This window comes from Agelaius tricolor, unplaced genomic scaffold, assembly GCF_023055355.1.
Source record: "Agelaius tricolor isolate 1412-34295 unplaced genomic scaffold, bAgeTri1.0.p SCAF_9, whole genome shotgun sequence".
In the NCBI taxonomy this organism is placed as follows: Eukaryota; Metazoa; Chordata; class Aves; order Passeriformes; family Icteridae; genus Agelaius; species Agelaius tricolor.
In genome coordinates this window covers 5,550,344-5,566,261 of record NW_027269269.1, presented here as the reverse complement: position 1 = coordinate 5,566,261, position 15,918 = coordinate 5,550,344, and the positions used below count along the sequence as shown (strand labels likewise).

The 15,918-nt window shown below is 39.7% G+C and overlaps 1 protein-coding gene across 1 annotated transcript in view; it reads left to right on the top strand.

Annotated features, from left to right (window-relative positions):
* The first annotated feature begins 14,813 nt into the window (after positions 1-14,813).
* The window catches only part of RNF17 (ring finger protein 17), a 40,426-nt gene continuing 39,321 nt past the window's right edge, over positions 14,814-15,918 (top strand). Inside the window, exons 1-2 of the mRNA XM_071434117.1 lie at positions 14,814-15,159; positions 15,741-15,832. Of these exons, the coding sequence (XP_071290218.1) occupies positions 15,083-15,159; positions 15,741-15,832 (169 nt within the window). The 5' untranslated portion in view covers positions 14,814-15,082. The remainder of the gene's footprint in view (positions 15,160-15,740; positions 15,833-15,918) is intronic.

Sequence of the window (15,918 nt, the reverse complement as noted above, 5' to 3'; positions counted from 1 at the left end):
GATAAGTGTATATAAGGATCTCTAGAAATTCACCTATTAACTTATTTTAGATGTAAGCCTTTATCTTATCTTTGCAGAGAGGCAAGTTCATCTAACATTATTTTCCCACAGCCCTAGCTCCTCCTTTGCTGGACTATATTCTTTAAAGCACATGAAAGTCATCTGGAGTCAAAACTCCTTCATCAAGAAACAGTCCTGTTGGTGCTTCAGACAGGGTGGGCGCTGAGTGAAAATGGCTCCATTAGAAGCTTTTTTTAAAATTACACAAATGAGAGAGAAGCCTTTCAAAGACAGTGAAGGGAAAAAAGGATCAGAGAGATCAAAGTGAAGAAAACACAGCAGCAGACTAGATTTTTTCAGTGATCTGCAACTGTAAACAAAAGGCACTGAATATTATAGAGATGTAAGTGTTTAGTTTGTACAGAGAGTCACACACTCCCTCTGACTCCCCTGCAACCTTCCTACCAATATCAATGGCTAAGAACTTTGTGCTTTGGGGAATTCACTGGCCTGATTTAATAGTTCTGGCTGCATGAATTATGTTTTGCACAATCAAATTGTAGCATTCATTATCACAACATGCCACAGACATCATATGCATAAATAGATTTAAAATAATTAAACAAATTGCAGAGAGGATCTATCTATGACTATTACACATGACTAATACTTGATCTACTGATTGCAGAAGCTAAACTGACAAACCAGGAAAAGGAGCAATGTGTACCTGCAATGTTTCCCCAAGCACCACTATTTACCACTACTTGATAGAGTCCCAGATTCAGAAAGGTTAGAAGGGACTTGTGGAGATAATCTACGCCAACATATCTGCTCCAAGCAGAGTGAACAGGTTGTTCTCAGGTGGGTTTTGAATATCTTCAAGAAAGATGACTCTAAAGTCTCTGGGCAACCTTTTCCAATGTTTGATCACCTTTTACAGTTAGAAATCTTTTTCTTATGTTTAAACAGAATTCTCCACTTTTCCACTTGTGCCACTGCCTCTTGTCCTCTCACTGGATACCACTGAGAAGACTCTGGCTCCATCTTCTTTCTTCCCTCCTGTGAGGTATAAACACTGATTGGGACCCCTGAGTCTTCTCCAGGATAAAGAGTTTTAACTCTCTAAGCCTTTCCTCATAAGGAAGATGCTTCAAGTGCTTAATCATCTACATGCCCCTTAGTAGACTTGTTCTGGTTTGTGCATCATACTCTTACACTCGTCCTTCTTATCTTCCTAGCTTGCTCTTCCAACACATCTATCCAACTATGTTGCTCACCATGAGATTTAACCCTGCAGTTAGATGCAGTGCTATAACTCCTCCTTTTTGCTCCCCATGGAGCATGCAGCTGCATAGAGGCACTCCAGAGAGGTATTTGGTCATGCTGATTTAGTGGCTTAGTTCAGTCTTTGGTCTGATCCTGTAAGGAATGCTGATGTGGATTAACCCAGATGCTCTCTCATTCTGCCCTGCAGGTGGAATAGGGGAGAGAATCAGAAGGGTAAAAGTGAGAAAATGTGTGAGTTGAGATAAAGACAGCTTAATAGTTAAGAAGAAGAAATAATAATAATAATAATAATAATAATAATAATAATAATAATAATAATAATAATAAAACAAAGAAAAAAGGGAATCCCAAGAAAGAAAACTGATGCAAATGAAAAGAGATTCTCACCACCCACTGACCATTGCCCTGCCAGTTCCTGAGAAGCAGCTGCCCCCTGGCCAACCTTGCCCCCTAACTTTATTGCTGAGCCTGACACCACATGGTCTGGGACATCCTTTTGGTCAGTTGGAGTCAATTGTCCTGGCTATTCTTTGCCTCACTGGTAGGTGGGGCGAGGAACAGAAAAGGCTTTGGCTCTGTGTAAGCCCTGCTCAGCAATAACAAAAACATCTCTGTGTTATCAACACTGTGTCCAGCATAAATCCAAAACACAGCCTCACACCAGATACTGTGAAGAAATTTAACTCTATCCCAGCCAAGATCAGCACAGCTACTCTTATAAACTGGCACTCTTGAGTTTTTGCCTTTTCCAGGTAAATGTTGCAGGTAGTTACCAAAAATCATTGTCAATAGGTAGAGAACAAATGTTGAAAGGTCATGGTGCAATACCTTGCTCTCAACTAGGGTCAAATATTGCTTGTGAGAGACTTTTTTTTAATATATTCTTAAGGTGTACACTAGTTTCAAATATCAATTATCCCACTAAGTGTTTATCACTCCTTAACATTTGAACTTCTCCATAGTATTTACCATAATTAGTCTTTGCTTCAGCAAAGTACAGATTCTCACCATTACTCTCATTCCTTTAATTTTCTTTTCATTAGGTGTGCTTTCCTGTCCCCTGACAAGTCTGGCTGCTTTCCCTGGGACTCTATCCAACCAGGCTATCTTTTTCTTCATGTGCTTCCCCCAGAACTGACATAATAGAGCAGTGAGGCCTGCCAAACAGAGAAAGTACCTTAAGGATCTTTCAGATGTCACTTGCCCTGTTCACAGTAACATACCATTATGTACTCCCATTTACTCTGTGACTTCTAAACCACATGATTGTAAAATCTTTCATAGAATATTTACGGGCCCAGTTTATATCTTACTTGAAGACATCCACAATGCAATGTCTGATGGAAGAAAGCAATACTAATGGTCTTAGAACAGAAAAACATCTGACAAAGTCTGTCACTCAGAAAACAGGTGGATCACAGAGACAATATGGCACAGGCAGGAGAGGACATGTTCCTTCTACACAGCAAAACATTTCTCTTTCCCAAAAACATATTGCACCATGAAGCACTCCACCCCAAAGAATTCCTGCCTTTCTCTGAAGTGAATCTAACTGTATCATCTTGCATGAACATAGTGTACAATACCTGTTTATCTTTTGTGGTATTGTTGAAGATAAAGCCCACAAGATCCACCCCATAAATAAAATCTGTATGTCACAAATTAGAGCAAGCAATTTTTCATTATGAATAACCTGTGGTTTTTTCCATGACTCCTTTCTGACAGAACTTACAGTTCTGTTTTTTTCAAAGAGAAAATGTGTTCAGTCAGTCTATTTTCACTGGCCTGAACTCCCACTAATTCAGGGTAAAAGCAATGTGAAGCAGAGATCCTGTATCACTCATTCAGTAGTAGGCAGTTCCCAAATGGGAGAAGCCAAGGTGTATTAAAACAGGTTATAGTAAAACAGGTTCACACTAGAAAATGGATGGAAGTTGCTCTCCTGACTCCAAGGGTTTCCAAGCATAAAGGCTGATAAAAGTCAAAGATGTAACAACATTTCTTGAACATTGTTTAAAAAGGTTTACAAGTTGCAGTTTTTATTAAGCAGATCCAGTTTGTAAGATCAGAGGTCAAGATAAATATTTAAGATTATAGATAAATATATAGCTCAATATGACTTCCTAAAAAACTTCTGTTTCCATATGTATATGGGCATAGGAATTGTTTCATGAGCATGCTAATGCCACTGTCTTCTACCACTGTTTGGGAAGTGTAATACTTCTGAAAGCCAGACATATCTAGGCTATTTTAAACACAGTAGATTAATTACATTCAGTTAGGTCACCTTGTCTTTTAATGATCAATTTCACTTTCTCCTTTGATGCAGCACATAAGTAAAACTTGCCTTCTGAGCAGCAGCTCAGATGAGTATTAGAATAATAGTAAGAGCAAGCATAAAAGACATCAATAAAGGGGAATAACAGATATATTTGGATTCTGAAGAGAATGATGAATATTACAAAGACATTCTACTACTCAAGCCTCGAATCTGAAACTGAGCAGCTCTGTTCCTCCTGATGATTAGGTAGGTGAGCAAGGTAAGATGTTTACAAATTCAGGTTATCTTGAAGGGAAATCCTTCTATGGAATTAGGTCCTCTGTTCCAATAACAGCTATTACAGATTGCCAAAGCCATGGTATTTATAAGACACCTGCAGATTTCTCTGTCATGGAGAAAAGGGAAAAGGAAAAAGAAAAGTAATTTTGAAGTATTACAGTCGATACTTTACCCTAGGGAGAGAACAGACAGTGATATCCATCAGTCTTTAACTCCCCTTGTTTACTGTACCACTAGACTTTATGTAATGTTGTTTTTCTTCCTGAAATGGGTCTGCCAGTGACATGAAATGATCAAAATGCAATATCCTAAATGTTTTCATCGTGTGTAATTATTTATTTTCATGCCATTTTGAAATCCTAGGCAGATTGCCGACTTGATGATCATGTTTTCCCCCACGAAATACTTAACAGACAAGAGACAAAAGCCTTAGAAGGATCAGAAATAGAAATGTTTGCATAACCTGCCACTTGAATCATGAGAAAGCAAATGCTATATCTTATTAGAAAAACACAAACAAGCTTTTCTTGTGCATAGCTTTTAATTAATTCTTTGCCATAAATCTTTATCAACTAATTAGAATAATAATTACAAACAGAAAACACAATTAGACAAAGAAACAAAGAAAATAAGGAAAAGCCAAGCTGACTGAATTAATTTTTATTATCTTTGAAAAACCTGGCAAAAAGTTAACATGTAATTTCAGATAATGTTATTAATTTAATTGAATTATTCTAGAATAGTGGTTATATTAATCCAATTTACAGCAAATTGCAAATAAATTTACAGTATAGGATTTTAGACTCTAAAGAATAGAAATCAGTAATAGCATCACAATCCCCTCTTTTTTTTTTTAATAAAGCTATAATATGAATACATAAGAAATAATGTTCTGTAAATTTTCATACCAGAAAGATAATTCTGAAATCTGCCATCAGAGTGGATAAAATCACATGATTTGTGGAGCATAAAGATGGTCTCTTTAACACCGCAGCATGAAAGATGCTCTTTTATCTACTCTGCAAAAAGAAAGACACTCTAGAAGTGTGCTCTTTGTGGTCAGATTATTTTACCATCTGGGTTGAATTAATTTGACTTTGAAAAGTCAGGTGTGGATAGGCATAAAATGAAATCTTTGTGCTTTTTTCCTGAGATTTCAGGTATGTTCAGCACCTTCTGCATACTCCTTCAAAATTTCATTTGTAGTAACCAATTGCACTTTGGTCTTTTCTCAGTCATGCTTGAAAGCACCAGTAACTCCCAAACTCAGGACATGGCTAATGTTCACAGACAGAATGCATAAGAACTTGTACAGGTTGGAGAGAAGAGAAAACTTCCAGGCACATTATTACATAGCTAAATCATCTGGGCAGAATTCATGTCAATGACAGGTTGTAAGGCAGATGTCCCAATCTCAGCTGGTCTCTCTAAGTTACCTCTGTGAAGTCATACTGACATTTTGCCAACTTCATTTCTTCCCAGCCTTACCAAAATAACTATTGTAATGGAGAGCAACCTTAGCTTAACAGTATTCTGTATATGCTTTGGAACTCCTTTCGAAGCTGTACCTTTAAATAATACCACAGGAAGCCTGAAAAACACCATGCTGTTATGAGCCTCAAGAACTCCTGCAGCTTAGGGGGTTTTATCAGTCCTAGGAAGAGCTTCTATGGCTACATCAGCAAAACACAAAAAACAAGGTAAGTACAACCACATAATAGTTTCAGAAGACTATTTTGGGCAGGGATGAATACACTTTTTGTAAAGCCTTCTCTCTTTAAGTCCCTTCCTCCCACCTATGCTTCCACAAAGACCATATCTCTTTTCTACATTCTCGAGTAATCTGCCTCAAGCCTAAATCCAGAAGCTGCTGAAACAACCTGTCTTACTTAATGGCATTCCTCAACTCCAAACTCCATGCAGAACCACATCTGAGATGGATGGTTTTAAAAAGCACCTGGAAAAAAAAATCAACAATCCCACACACGAAACTACACTTTCAAACCAATGTGTAGGCCCTTTCCTGGACTTATCAGCAACTCCAGGAAAACAACTTGATTAGAATTTCTAAACATGTGTCCAGGACTCTTAGACCTATGACCTGCTCGGAAGGACTGAAAACAACTAACCAGGGATGAACTGATCAATTTTGCCTGGAATGTAACTAAGCACTGCTTTGTAAATACATGGAAATATACTCTGAAGAATTTCCAGCATTTCTGCTTATATTCTAGTATTTACCATTATTTTAATTGAAGTCTGCTTGAAAACTTTGGATTTATTTTTCTCCTCATTCCAGCCACTGCTCTACCACTCCAATCTGGCGGTGTATGTTGTTCAGTTTAGAAGAACAGGTTTCACATTTTCCATTTAGAACTCCAGTGATTCCTGGAACACGGGCGAGTTACAGCGAAGAGCTTCCACACATTGTTTCAGCCTGACAAGTGGGTCTGAAAAAATGGAGAAAATAACACAGAAAGAAAATCCAGCAAAGCGTTTCCTTCACAGAAAACAGGCACTGGAAAATACTCAACTATCCTTTTTGATTAAGGATATGTAATAAATTTTCTCTGTATATTCTCTAAAATACTACAAACCTGAGGCACATTATAAGTATTCAAAAAAAAAAAAAGAAGATCTTGTCTAAATGAAATAAGGTGCTAAAACAACTACCCTAAGAAATGCAATCCTGGGCTTTAACTGCTTTTAATAATTCCCCACTGCATTCCAAGTGGTCAGTCTCTATTGAAAGGATTATATCTTCATGTGAAGAAACCTTTTTCCCATTCTCAACTCACAGTGTCATTTTTGCTAAAGTCAATGTATTAGCCAATATGTTAATTGGAATGTTTACCCAACCATGGAATACACTAAAGCTCAAAATATATTTCAGTGATGATAACAAAGAGATGATGTAACTACTTTATTACTGCTAATACAAATGTACAAATGCACTTGTTAAAAGTACATTTAGACCATGTATAAAAAAACTAATCACACACCTGAAATAAGTTTATGTGTTTTAAAATTTTATTGTATCTATACTTAATAATCTTGTGCTATGGTTGAATCTAGCTCTCCTAAATCACGGTACCACTCAGTAATATTAACTTTTTGTATTAGACCTTTATTAGATTCTTGGGATCATAACTTATTAGCATGGAAATACAAGCAAATTGGTGCATACAAAGAGAAAATTAAAGAAAAGTGGCCTTATGTCTGACTGTGGCTGTAAGTGGGTGTTTAGAGCAAATACATAAAAATAGACCATTATGGAATGGTGCTTCCCCCAGTAAACTCTTTTGCTGTGAGCACTGAGAGACTAACAGAATTACAATCTATCCTGTGTGCACCATTCATTCTAACAGTTCTAATTCATGGACCATGAAATTGACTGATCATATCTTAATACATTTATAATTCTGTATGAAGTAATTTTTAATGTTTAATTATAAATTGTTTTCAAATGTGATTTTTGCTTAAGATCTGTCATTTTATAATTTCTTCAGATGCCTTCTAGTTCTTATATAACTTAGAAGAAATGAACAACCATGCCTGCCCAAGTTCTTACAAAATACTCTATCCTATACTCCATTCTTCAGCAATAGCCATCCTAAGAGTTACAGCCCATGGAAGCTTTTTTCTACAGAAATCTCTGTGTATCATTCACAGTAATTCTTACCTTCAAATACAAAGGATAAAAATGAATACTCCTGTGATTTGGAGTAATTTTAGCTTGTGTATAATTATCAACTTCAATTTTATGCTCAGCATCATATGAATGTACTAAAAGATAGCTTTTACACCAATTGAAGTTATTAACCACACATTTCAATTATTATTCCAGAAAAAAATAATGAAAGATGAAGCAAACAGCTACACCAGCCAAAATAAACAAAAAAGACTTTCTGTTCCTGATATTTTCTTGCATTTTTAAAGGAAGTGAAATTTAAAATACATATCTTCTTTTTTTTTTCTTTTTTTTTTTTTTAAATTCCACAAAAGTTCTGGGCATATTAATGTGCTTCATAAATAACAGCAATGCTTTATACTCTGTCAAATGGCAGATGTGCACCCCAAAAAATGAACAATACAAAGATAATTTCTGGGAACATAAGACACATATACATAAGAGGCATATAATCTTGTTTCTCTGGGACCACAAACATATTGTTTCTTGGATATTTAATATTCTGCCTTGTGTAGATTGAAAAGTAAAACACTCACAGTCCTGAGGATGTGCTCCACTTGCTTAGCAGTCATTTTAAATTCAGATTCTCCATTTGTCATTGATTTCATTCCTTTTTATTATGCATGAATAACACAAAAACCTTAAGACATAGAGTACCTTCTAGTAAAATATTTTATCTTTCCTAGAATAGCCAGAATTAATTTGATAGTAATTACAATGACAGGGATTGGAATGGATGTGCCACAGGGCGGTAATCCTGTTCTTTCTAAACGACATCACTTTCATCAGTAAAGCAACAGAATTCAGAACCAGTGGTATGTGGTATTTGTCATCCTAACAGCCATCCAACTCCTTTGTCTATACTTTCAGAGGAGCATCACAAAGAAACCAAAGTAAACAAGGTGATCAACTAACTAACTAGCTCAAGGTCCAGCAAGGAGTTAGTGGAGGAATATGGTATTAAACTGTCATTTCAATGATTTCAGTAGTCAAGCTCTTAGACCATCAGATAAAGCCTTAACCATAAAAATAATCCATCCTCTTCCCTCATCACTACCCGTTTTCAGTGCACTATGAAGAATTTTAACTAGTAAATCCTCTAAATGCCTTCTTAAGACATCAACAATTTTCTATGTGTTGATTATAAAAGACAAAAAAACTAATGGTTTTGTCTTATGGGGAAATCCAGTAAGGGACATCACACATGAGCAGCTCAGGGGGATGCTGAGAAATTTGTACAGATGCATGTGGTAAATATTTGCAACAATTTGCTGTGAAGGGAATATCATTGCATATTTACACCTTGAACTGCTGAAACCTTGTGTACAGGCATTGAAAAAATACCACTGATCTTTTCACTTTCATTTTGCATAGGTAATTCCAAAAAATCTTTTAATAAATTTGTTTAACAAGAGAATATAATTTGTTAGGAGTACTCTTTATCATAGGACCAGATGGCATTTTTGCTGTGAAACCAAGTTTCTTAAAAATTTTATGAACAAAAGAGAAAGCTTGGTTTGCCTAGAGACAGAATTTCATCTTCAATGAGCCTAACAAAGGCTGCTCTGCAGGAAGATTTGAACATCTTTTATACCTTTCCATACAAACAAATGCAATTGAAAGACCCCCAAACCAACCTCAGTGCCCACACAGAGACTTCCATCAGATCCCACAGGATACAGCAATCTCTCTACTTGATATTCATTTGTGTAATGTGACCCAAATCTGTGCCTTGCTACAGACATACTGAGTTTCAGAGATGCAAAGCTGAGGTCAGAAAAAGACTTTTTGCTTGTTTAACAAGTCTTTATTTCCAGATATCCCTACTTATACTGTGTGGTCAAGGTGCATTGTAGTCTTTCCAATAATAAATCAAAATTGGGAATACACACTCAAACCTCACTACTGGCTGGACCTAGAGAGATGGAGCTTCAACAGCCTCAGCTCTGTCAGGCTACGAGACCCAGCAGCTGAGTAGAATGAACCAGGCTAACTCACCATTCCATGTCTGGAATGCTTGATTCAAGCACTAATAGTGTGGTAAAAATCACAGTAACATTTTAAGTTAAACACTCTTATCCCTCTGAATTTTGTCATATTTTTACTATAAATATATCTGAAGACAGATCCAGCAGATTTCCTCCACTGTGTTTCAGACACAGTAAGATTCTCTAGAGAAAAGGAGCAGTGCAATTTCAGCACCAATGCCATGGAAGTACTTGGGACCAAACCATCCACTGTTACAGACAGTTTGTTAGCTTTAACCAACAGGGTGGATGAGAAAAACCTATCTGGCATACCCTGCAATTAATTTCATTCACAGAAAATTAGATAAAAAATAGCTACTGAATATAAGCACCACTACTAAGTGGTTTTTGGGTAGTGGTACTACTAAGCCCAAGTAAGAACAGCCACTGACTGCATTGTTAAATGCAAGGCTCCAAGACTCTTGGTATGAATTATAAGGGAACTAAATGGTTACTCAACAACAACCTATACAACCAGCTCACTAATCCATCTGGTATGGTGCCAGAAACACTAGTAGTAACACTAGGAAAGGGTGAACACACAGCTGGAATGAGAAAATGCAAGACCAACCCTTTCAGCAACAGCACAGGTTTAGATCAACACTAACTGGTCATAAAAAGTAATTTTAGGCACAGTGATAATAGCAATGTAGTAAATGAACATAAGTAAGTCATAACTCTTAAATTTTATTTGAGTGACTGCTGCCAGATACTAGAGCTGTAAAAATTAACTATTTATTATCCTATAACCATCACAGAAGAAAATACCAGCTGTACTGTAGAGCAGAAATTTTGCACGTTGAGTAGATCTAGAAATCACAACTGTACATATAGCTAACAAAAAATCAAATGATCTTGAAAAGTCAGATCTCTTTCACAGTATAAATTACTTAAATTTGTGATACTTCGAAAGGCAATTATAAGTACTAGGAGCCAAGAGTTAACATTAAGTGTATTTCCCTCAGCTATCAGTGTCTCTGTGTTAGGCCACCACAACATTTTTAAGTTACTTGTCTAATGTGTAAACCTTCAATTGTTAATGCTACACAATTAAAGAAACCATACTTCCAATACACCTGCACAACCCCTACCTACAAACTTTACTGAATTGTGTCATTTGGCCCTGCCTGCAGCAATGTAACAGGTATCCTTCCTTTTGCAAACACACATGGAACCTGTCACACAGCATCTAGGGAAAGACTTTGTTTCTGCTTAGCACTTAATCACACAGCCACAGTACAGGAAAAAAATCTAATAGCAATTACATACCAAATAACCAAGATACACATTTGCAGAATCTGTCATCTAAATCACAACATAAAAAAATTTAAAACTGGGCAGTTTTAGTGCATTTAGTAATTAAATGTTGAAAGCAGAAATTATTGCTGAGAAAAGGCAAGATACAGACAATGAGAAGGAAGATGCAATTATGGATTTGAAGAAATAACAGATGGCTGGAAAGATTATAAAGAAAACATAGAACCAGAATAGAATCATAGAATCATTTAGGTTGGAAAGGACATCATTGACTTCAACCTCAGACTAATCACCACCTTGTCAACAAGACCACAGCCCTATGCCATATCCAGTCTCCGCTTCTAGGAATGGTGACTCCACCACTTCCTTGGGCAGTTTGTTCTAATGTTTGACGACCCTTTCAATGCAGAAATGCTTCCTGATGTCCAACCTCAACCTCCCCAGTGCAACTTAAAGCTGCGTTCTTGTCATGGTTTGATGCTGGTGCAATGCCACGACACTTCTCTTGTTCTGTCACTTGTTGCCTGGCAGAAGAGGCTGACCCCACCTGGCTGCACCCTCCTGTCAGGCAGCTGCAGAGAGTGATGAGGTCCCCCTGAGCCTCCTTTTCTCCAGGCTGAACACCCCCAGCTCCCTCAGCTGCTCCTCACAGCACTTGTGCTCCAGAGCCTTCCCCAGCTCCGTTGCCCTTCCCTGGACACGCTCCAGCCCCTCAATGTCTCTCTTGCACTGAGGGGCCCAGAACTGAGCACAGCATTGGAGCTGTGGCCTCAGCAGTGCTGGGTACAGGGGGACGGTCACTGCCCTGCTCCTGCTGGCCACACCTGGCTGATCCAGGCCAGGATGCCATCGGCCTTCTTGGCCACCTGGGCACACTCTGCATCGTGTTCAGCTGCTGTTGACCAGCACCCCCGGGTCCTTTTCCACCAGGCAGCTTCCCAGAGAGCTTTCCCCGAGCCTGAAGCGCTACATGGGGCCGTCGTGACCTATGTTTTCAAATTGCATTTGACCATGCCTTGAGAATACAACAGCAGCGCTCGCCCCCAGGCCGTCAGTCTGTCCAGCAGCACCCTTCCATGGCAGCGCACCGCTCCCCGCACGGCAGCGGAGGGAGAGGCGGGCGGCCGGCGTTAGCCCATGCTGCCACCTCGTGGGGACCCGCCCGCCACACACCGGGCCTCCCGCTCCAACTGCACCGCCAAAAGCTAGGGGACATCGGTAGTGCCCTCTGCGCACAGGCACAAGGTGTGCCTTCCTTCCAGGATAATTACCGCTTTTTTAGGAATGATTTACCGAACTGCCCGCTTTGTCTTCAGATTTTCAGAGTGGTGTGAGCGCAAAACTGAAGAGACGATGTGTATATTCACTTATTCTTTCAGATACAGGCTGACAGAGCTATAAAAACCCACAATATATACATGATACATAACCTGTATGCACGTCTTTATAATTTTTTGTAAAGACATGGAGAGCAGAATGTGAAGCTGTATTTTTTTTAATTTTTACACAATTAATGATAAGAAAACTATTACTTCGGAATGTGTTGCTATTGTTCACTTAACTAAAATATAAGCAAGAATAAGCTGTCTTCCCACCAAAGAGCTAATTAGGCCAATATAATTAGCTAATTAGCTCTTCTTATAGCTAGTTACACTGTTTTTCAGATTATCATGTTCTGCTGCTTTAACATTGCATTCAGACCTCTAATCAAGCCAACCTTCCTATCATTTCCCTTTCTCTGCTACATCCACAGCAGGTCTGCCATCACCGATCCTACATTTTACTCCTCAGCTGTTACTCATTACGATCTTAAGAAACTGTTTGTGAGTTAGATTTTAAATGGGAATTATCACATAATAAGAAAGATGAAAACAAAATTTTGGGTGTGCAAGTCTGCCCTCACCTTGGAAGCAGAGGAAGCAATTTCCAAATTTAAATACATGTTGAGGAAACACCTGAGATTTTAGCTTCATTGCAAAAAGTGATGGGAGAATCAGAATGACTGGTATTCACAGAGCAGGAGAAGGGGGTTTAGTTCTCATGGGTAACATGGAGAGAGATGATTAATTTCTTCCCATCTGAGGGAAATCAGTTTGAGGATAACTTCTGGAAAGTTCCACCCCTCACACACAGATCAGGCTCATTCAAGTGTAGATTAAAAAAACCCCATGCAAACTTGTTTGATTTGGGTGTTTTACCAAGAATGGGTGAGGCCCTACTCCATAAAATTGTGTAATTTTTGAACTTCGTTGCTCCTCTCTTCATGCTTTCTTCCTCATTACTCCTGAAATTCTTCTCCTGTCCTTTCAGCACACAGGACTGTAGTCTCTCATTTTTTTGACTCTTTTCCACGCAAATACTGTTTGCCTTGGCCCCACCAACATCCTGTTATTATGAAATAACATCCTGTTATTACGAAAACTTTGAGTAAGGTTTGTGTTTCAGCATTCCCTGTGCCCACTATCAGTAGTATATCCTTCTTGATAAGTTTTGGTGGCTTGATAAGCTTTTAGTAACCTTGATAAGCTTTTAGTAACCTTCCCCTGAGCATGTCAAGCCCAAAACCTTAACAGGGCAATTCTAACAAGAAGCTTATCATGTTAACACCTGGACATCAGCAGAGGAAAATCAATGTATCTAATTTTAAAATTTAACTGTATTGCACAAGAGGTGATTAAACAGATAGCTGCAAAGTATCAGGCTACGTTTGTGACAGCCAAAACAGGAGTGGTAAAACACTGCAAAAATATCTCTTGCTTCTTCTGCAAGAGAATGCATGTAGCATAAAGGAACCCCAAAGCCTGGACGTAAGGGCTTCTAATCCAGTGCTCTGGTTTTGCCTGGGGTAGTGACAGTGGTATGGGGCTGTGTTTTGGATTTGTGCTGAGCAGAGCGTTGACAATCAAGAGATGTTTTTGTTGTTGTTGAGCAGGGTTTACACCGAGCCCGGGCCTTTTCTGCTTTTATATTGTCAGGTTTTGAACTGGTGAGGAAGCTGTAGGTGCATCAGAGGCTGGGAGGGGACACAGCAAGGACAAGTGAACCCGACTGACCAAAGGGACATTCCAGACCATCTGACATCATGCTGTGGGTAGAAAGAGGGGAAAGAAAGGAATGTGGGACGTTTGCAGTGATGACTTTTGTCATCTCAAGTTAACATTGTACGTGATGGGTCCCTGCTCTCCCGAGAATGGCTGAACACCTGCCTGCCCATTGGAAGCTGTGAATTAATCCCTCGGGTTTTTTTGCTTTGCTTATGCGCGTAGCTTTTTCTTTCTCTACTAAACTACCTTAACCTCAACCCGCGGGTTTTCTACCTTCCACTCTCCCGATTCTGTCCCCACTCTCGCTGCTGAAATAGCGAGCGAACAGCAGGCGGTGTCCTATCCCGTCCCGCAGGTGCCACGCTCCCGCCAGAGCAGGGCCTCCACCATGGGGCACGATGGCGGAGCCACCCGGCCGCGCGCGGCCGCCCCGCCCCTCGCGCCCGCCCGCGATTGGCTGCGGCCGCCTCGAGAGGCGCCCCGGGCCGGTCGCCATCTTAGCGCGCGAGGGGCTCGGCGCGGCAGCGCGGGGAGCGGGCGCGGTGCGCGAGCGGCGGCCGCGCGTCCCTGAGCCCGCCCGCAGCGCCGCGGGAGAGAGAGAGAGAGCGAGCGCTCCTCTGGGGCAGGGACCGAAAACAACAGCCTGAGAAACCGCGGAAGGTGCGGGGCGGCAGCAGTCCCCAGGGATGGGAGTATGTGGGCTGGATTGCAGGCAGGGAGTGAGTATGGGGATAATTGCAGTAGGGAGAAACCATCCTTTGAGGGTACGCGCTCAGGAGGGAGGTGGGAGAGCAGCAGTGGTGGGAGCTGGGAGCTTCCTGCCGTGCCCAGCAGTGGTGGGAGCTGGGAGCTTCTTGCGGTGCCCAGCTATGATGGGAGCTTCTTATGGTATCCAACAGTAGTGGGAGCTTGGGAGCTTCTTGCGGTGCCCAGCTGTGGTTGGTGGGTCGGGGTGGAGCAGCTGAGCAGTGCAGGGCAGGCTGCTGGTCTGTTCCATTTAGATTTGCTTTCCAAGGAAGAAATAGGTGTGTAAGAATCCAGTACAACATAGGTGTATATGATATGATTTCTGTGTCTATCACTTCCATTTTGCTCCATGCAAAATGATGCAATCCTCTAGTATTGGCTCAAGTGATGAACTGGGCTAGGTTGAAAGTAATTTGTCTCCTTTTTTTTTCTTTTTTTTTTCCTTTTTTTTTTTTTAATATTAGGCACCATGAGTGGAATGGGAGAGTTCTCTTTGTTGGGTGATAGTAATAGAGAGCTTCCCAGAAGTCGAATGAAAGGTGTGAGGTATGTCGATTTCGAGATGGTGGCTATTATTATTATTATTATCAAGCTCTGACAGCGCAATTACCAGGAAATAGAATTGAGAAAATGTAGGAAGTAATGTTTGTGTTCTACAGTGTTGCGAGACCGTTATGTATGTGAGTAAAATAGTCAGTTTATGTAAACTTCCGGTATTTGGACTAGGTTCATGGAAAGAGCCTTTTTTTAATGCAATTTGTTATGCTGTTAGATAGTGTATCATACTGATCTGTATGTATTTTGTACAAATTAGCTCTGTTGATTTATTCAGTATGTTTCAAATAACTATAATGAATGTGATTAAAACTGATTACATAACAATTTATTTGTGCCGGTTCTAGTTACCTGAAATACTGCATGCCTAGCAGATGTAGTATCACCTTTATGTATGATGATGTACTTCCCCAGTTAAGAGAGGGTGACAGATTTTTTGTGGTGTGTTTTGTTAACTGCAGCTTCTTCGTGAAGTCATTTGGTAAAAGCTTAGCTCTGGAACAGCTGGAAGTCAGAATTAGTTTCTTACTAATATTCTTGATGTTCCTAAATCTTTACTTTTACCTCTGAAGGCAGTGTGCTAAGCTACTAGAAGAGCATTTTACAGAGCCATATCAGAGAAATGGTGATTTGTGTCATATGTCTAAAGCTCTCAGTGCAGAAGGTAAGTCTTTTGGATCCTTTTATTTCCAGCAGTTTTATTGTATGCACTACTCACTATTAATTTTCATTTTATATGATCTGTTAAGG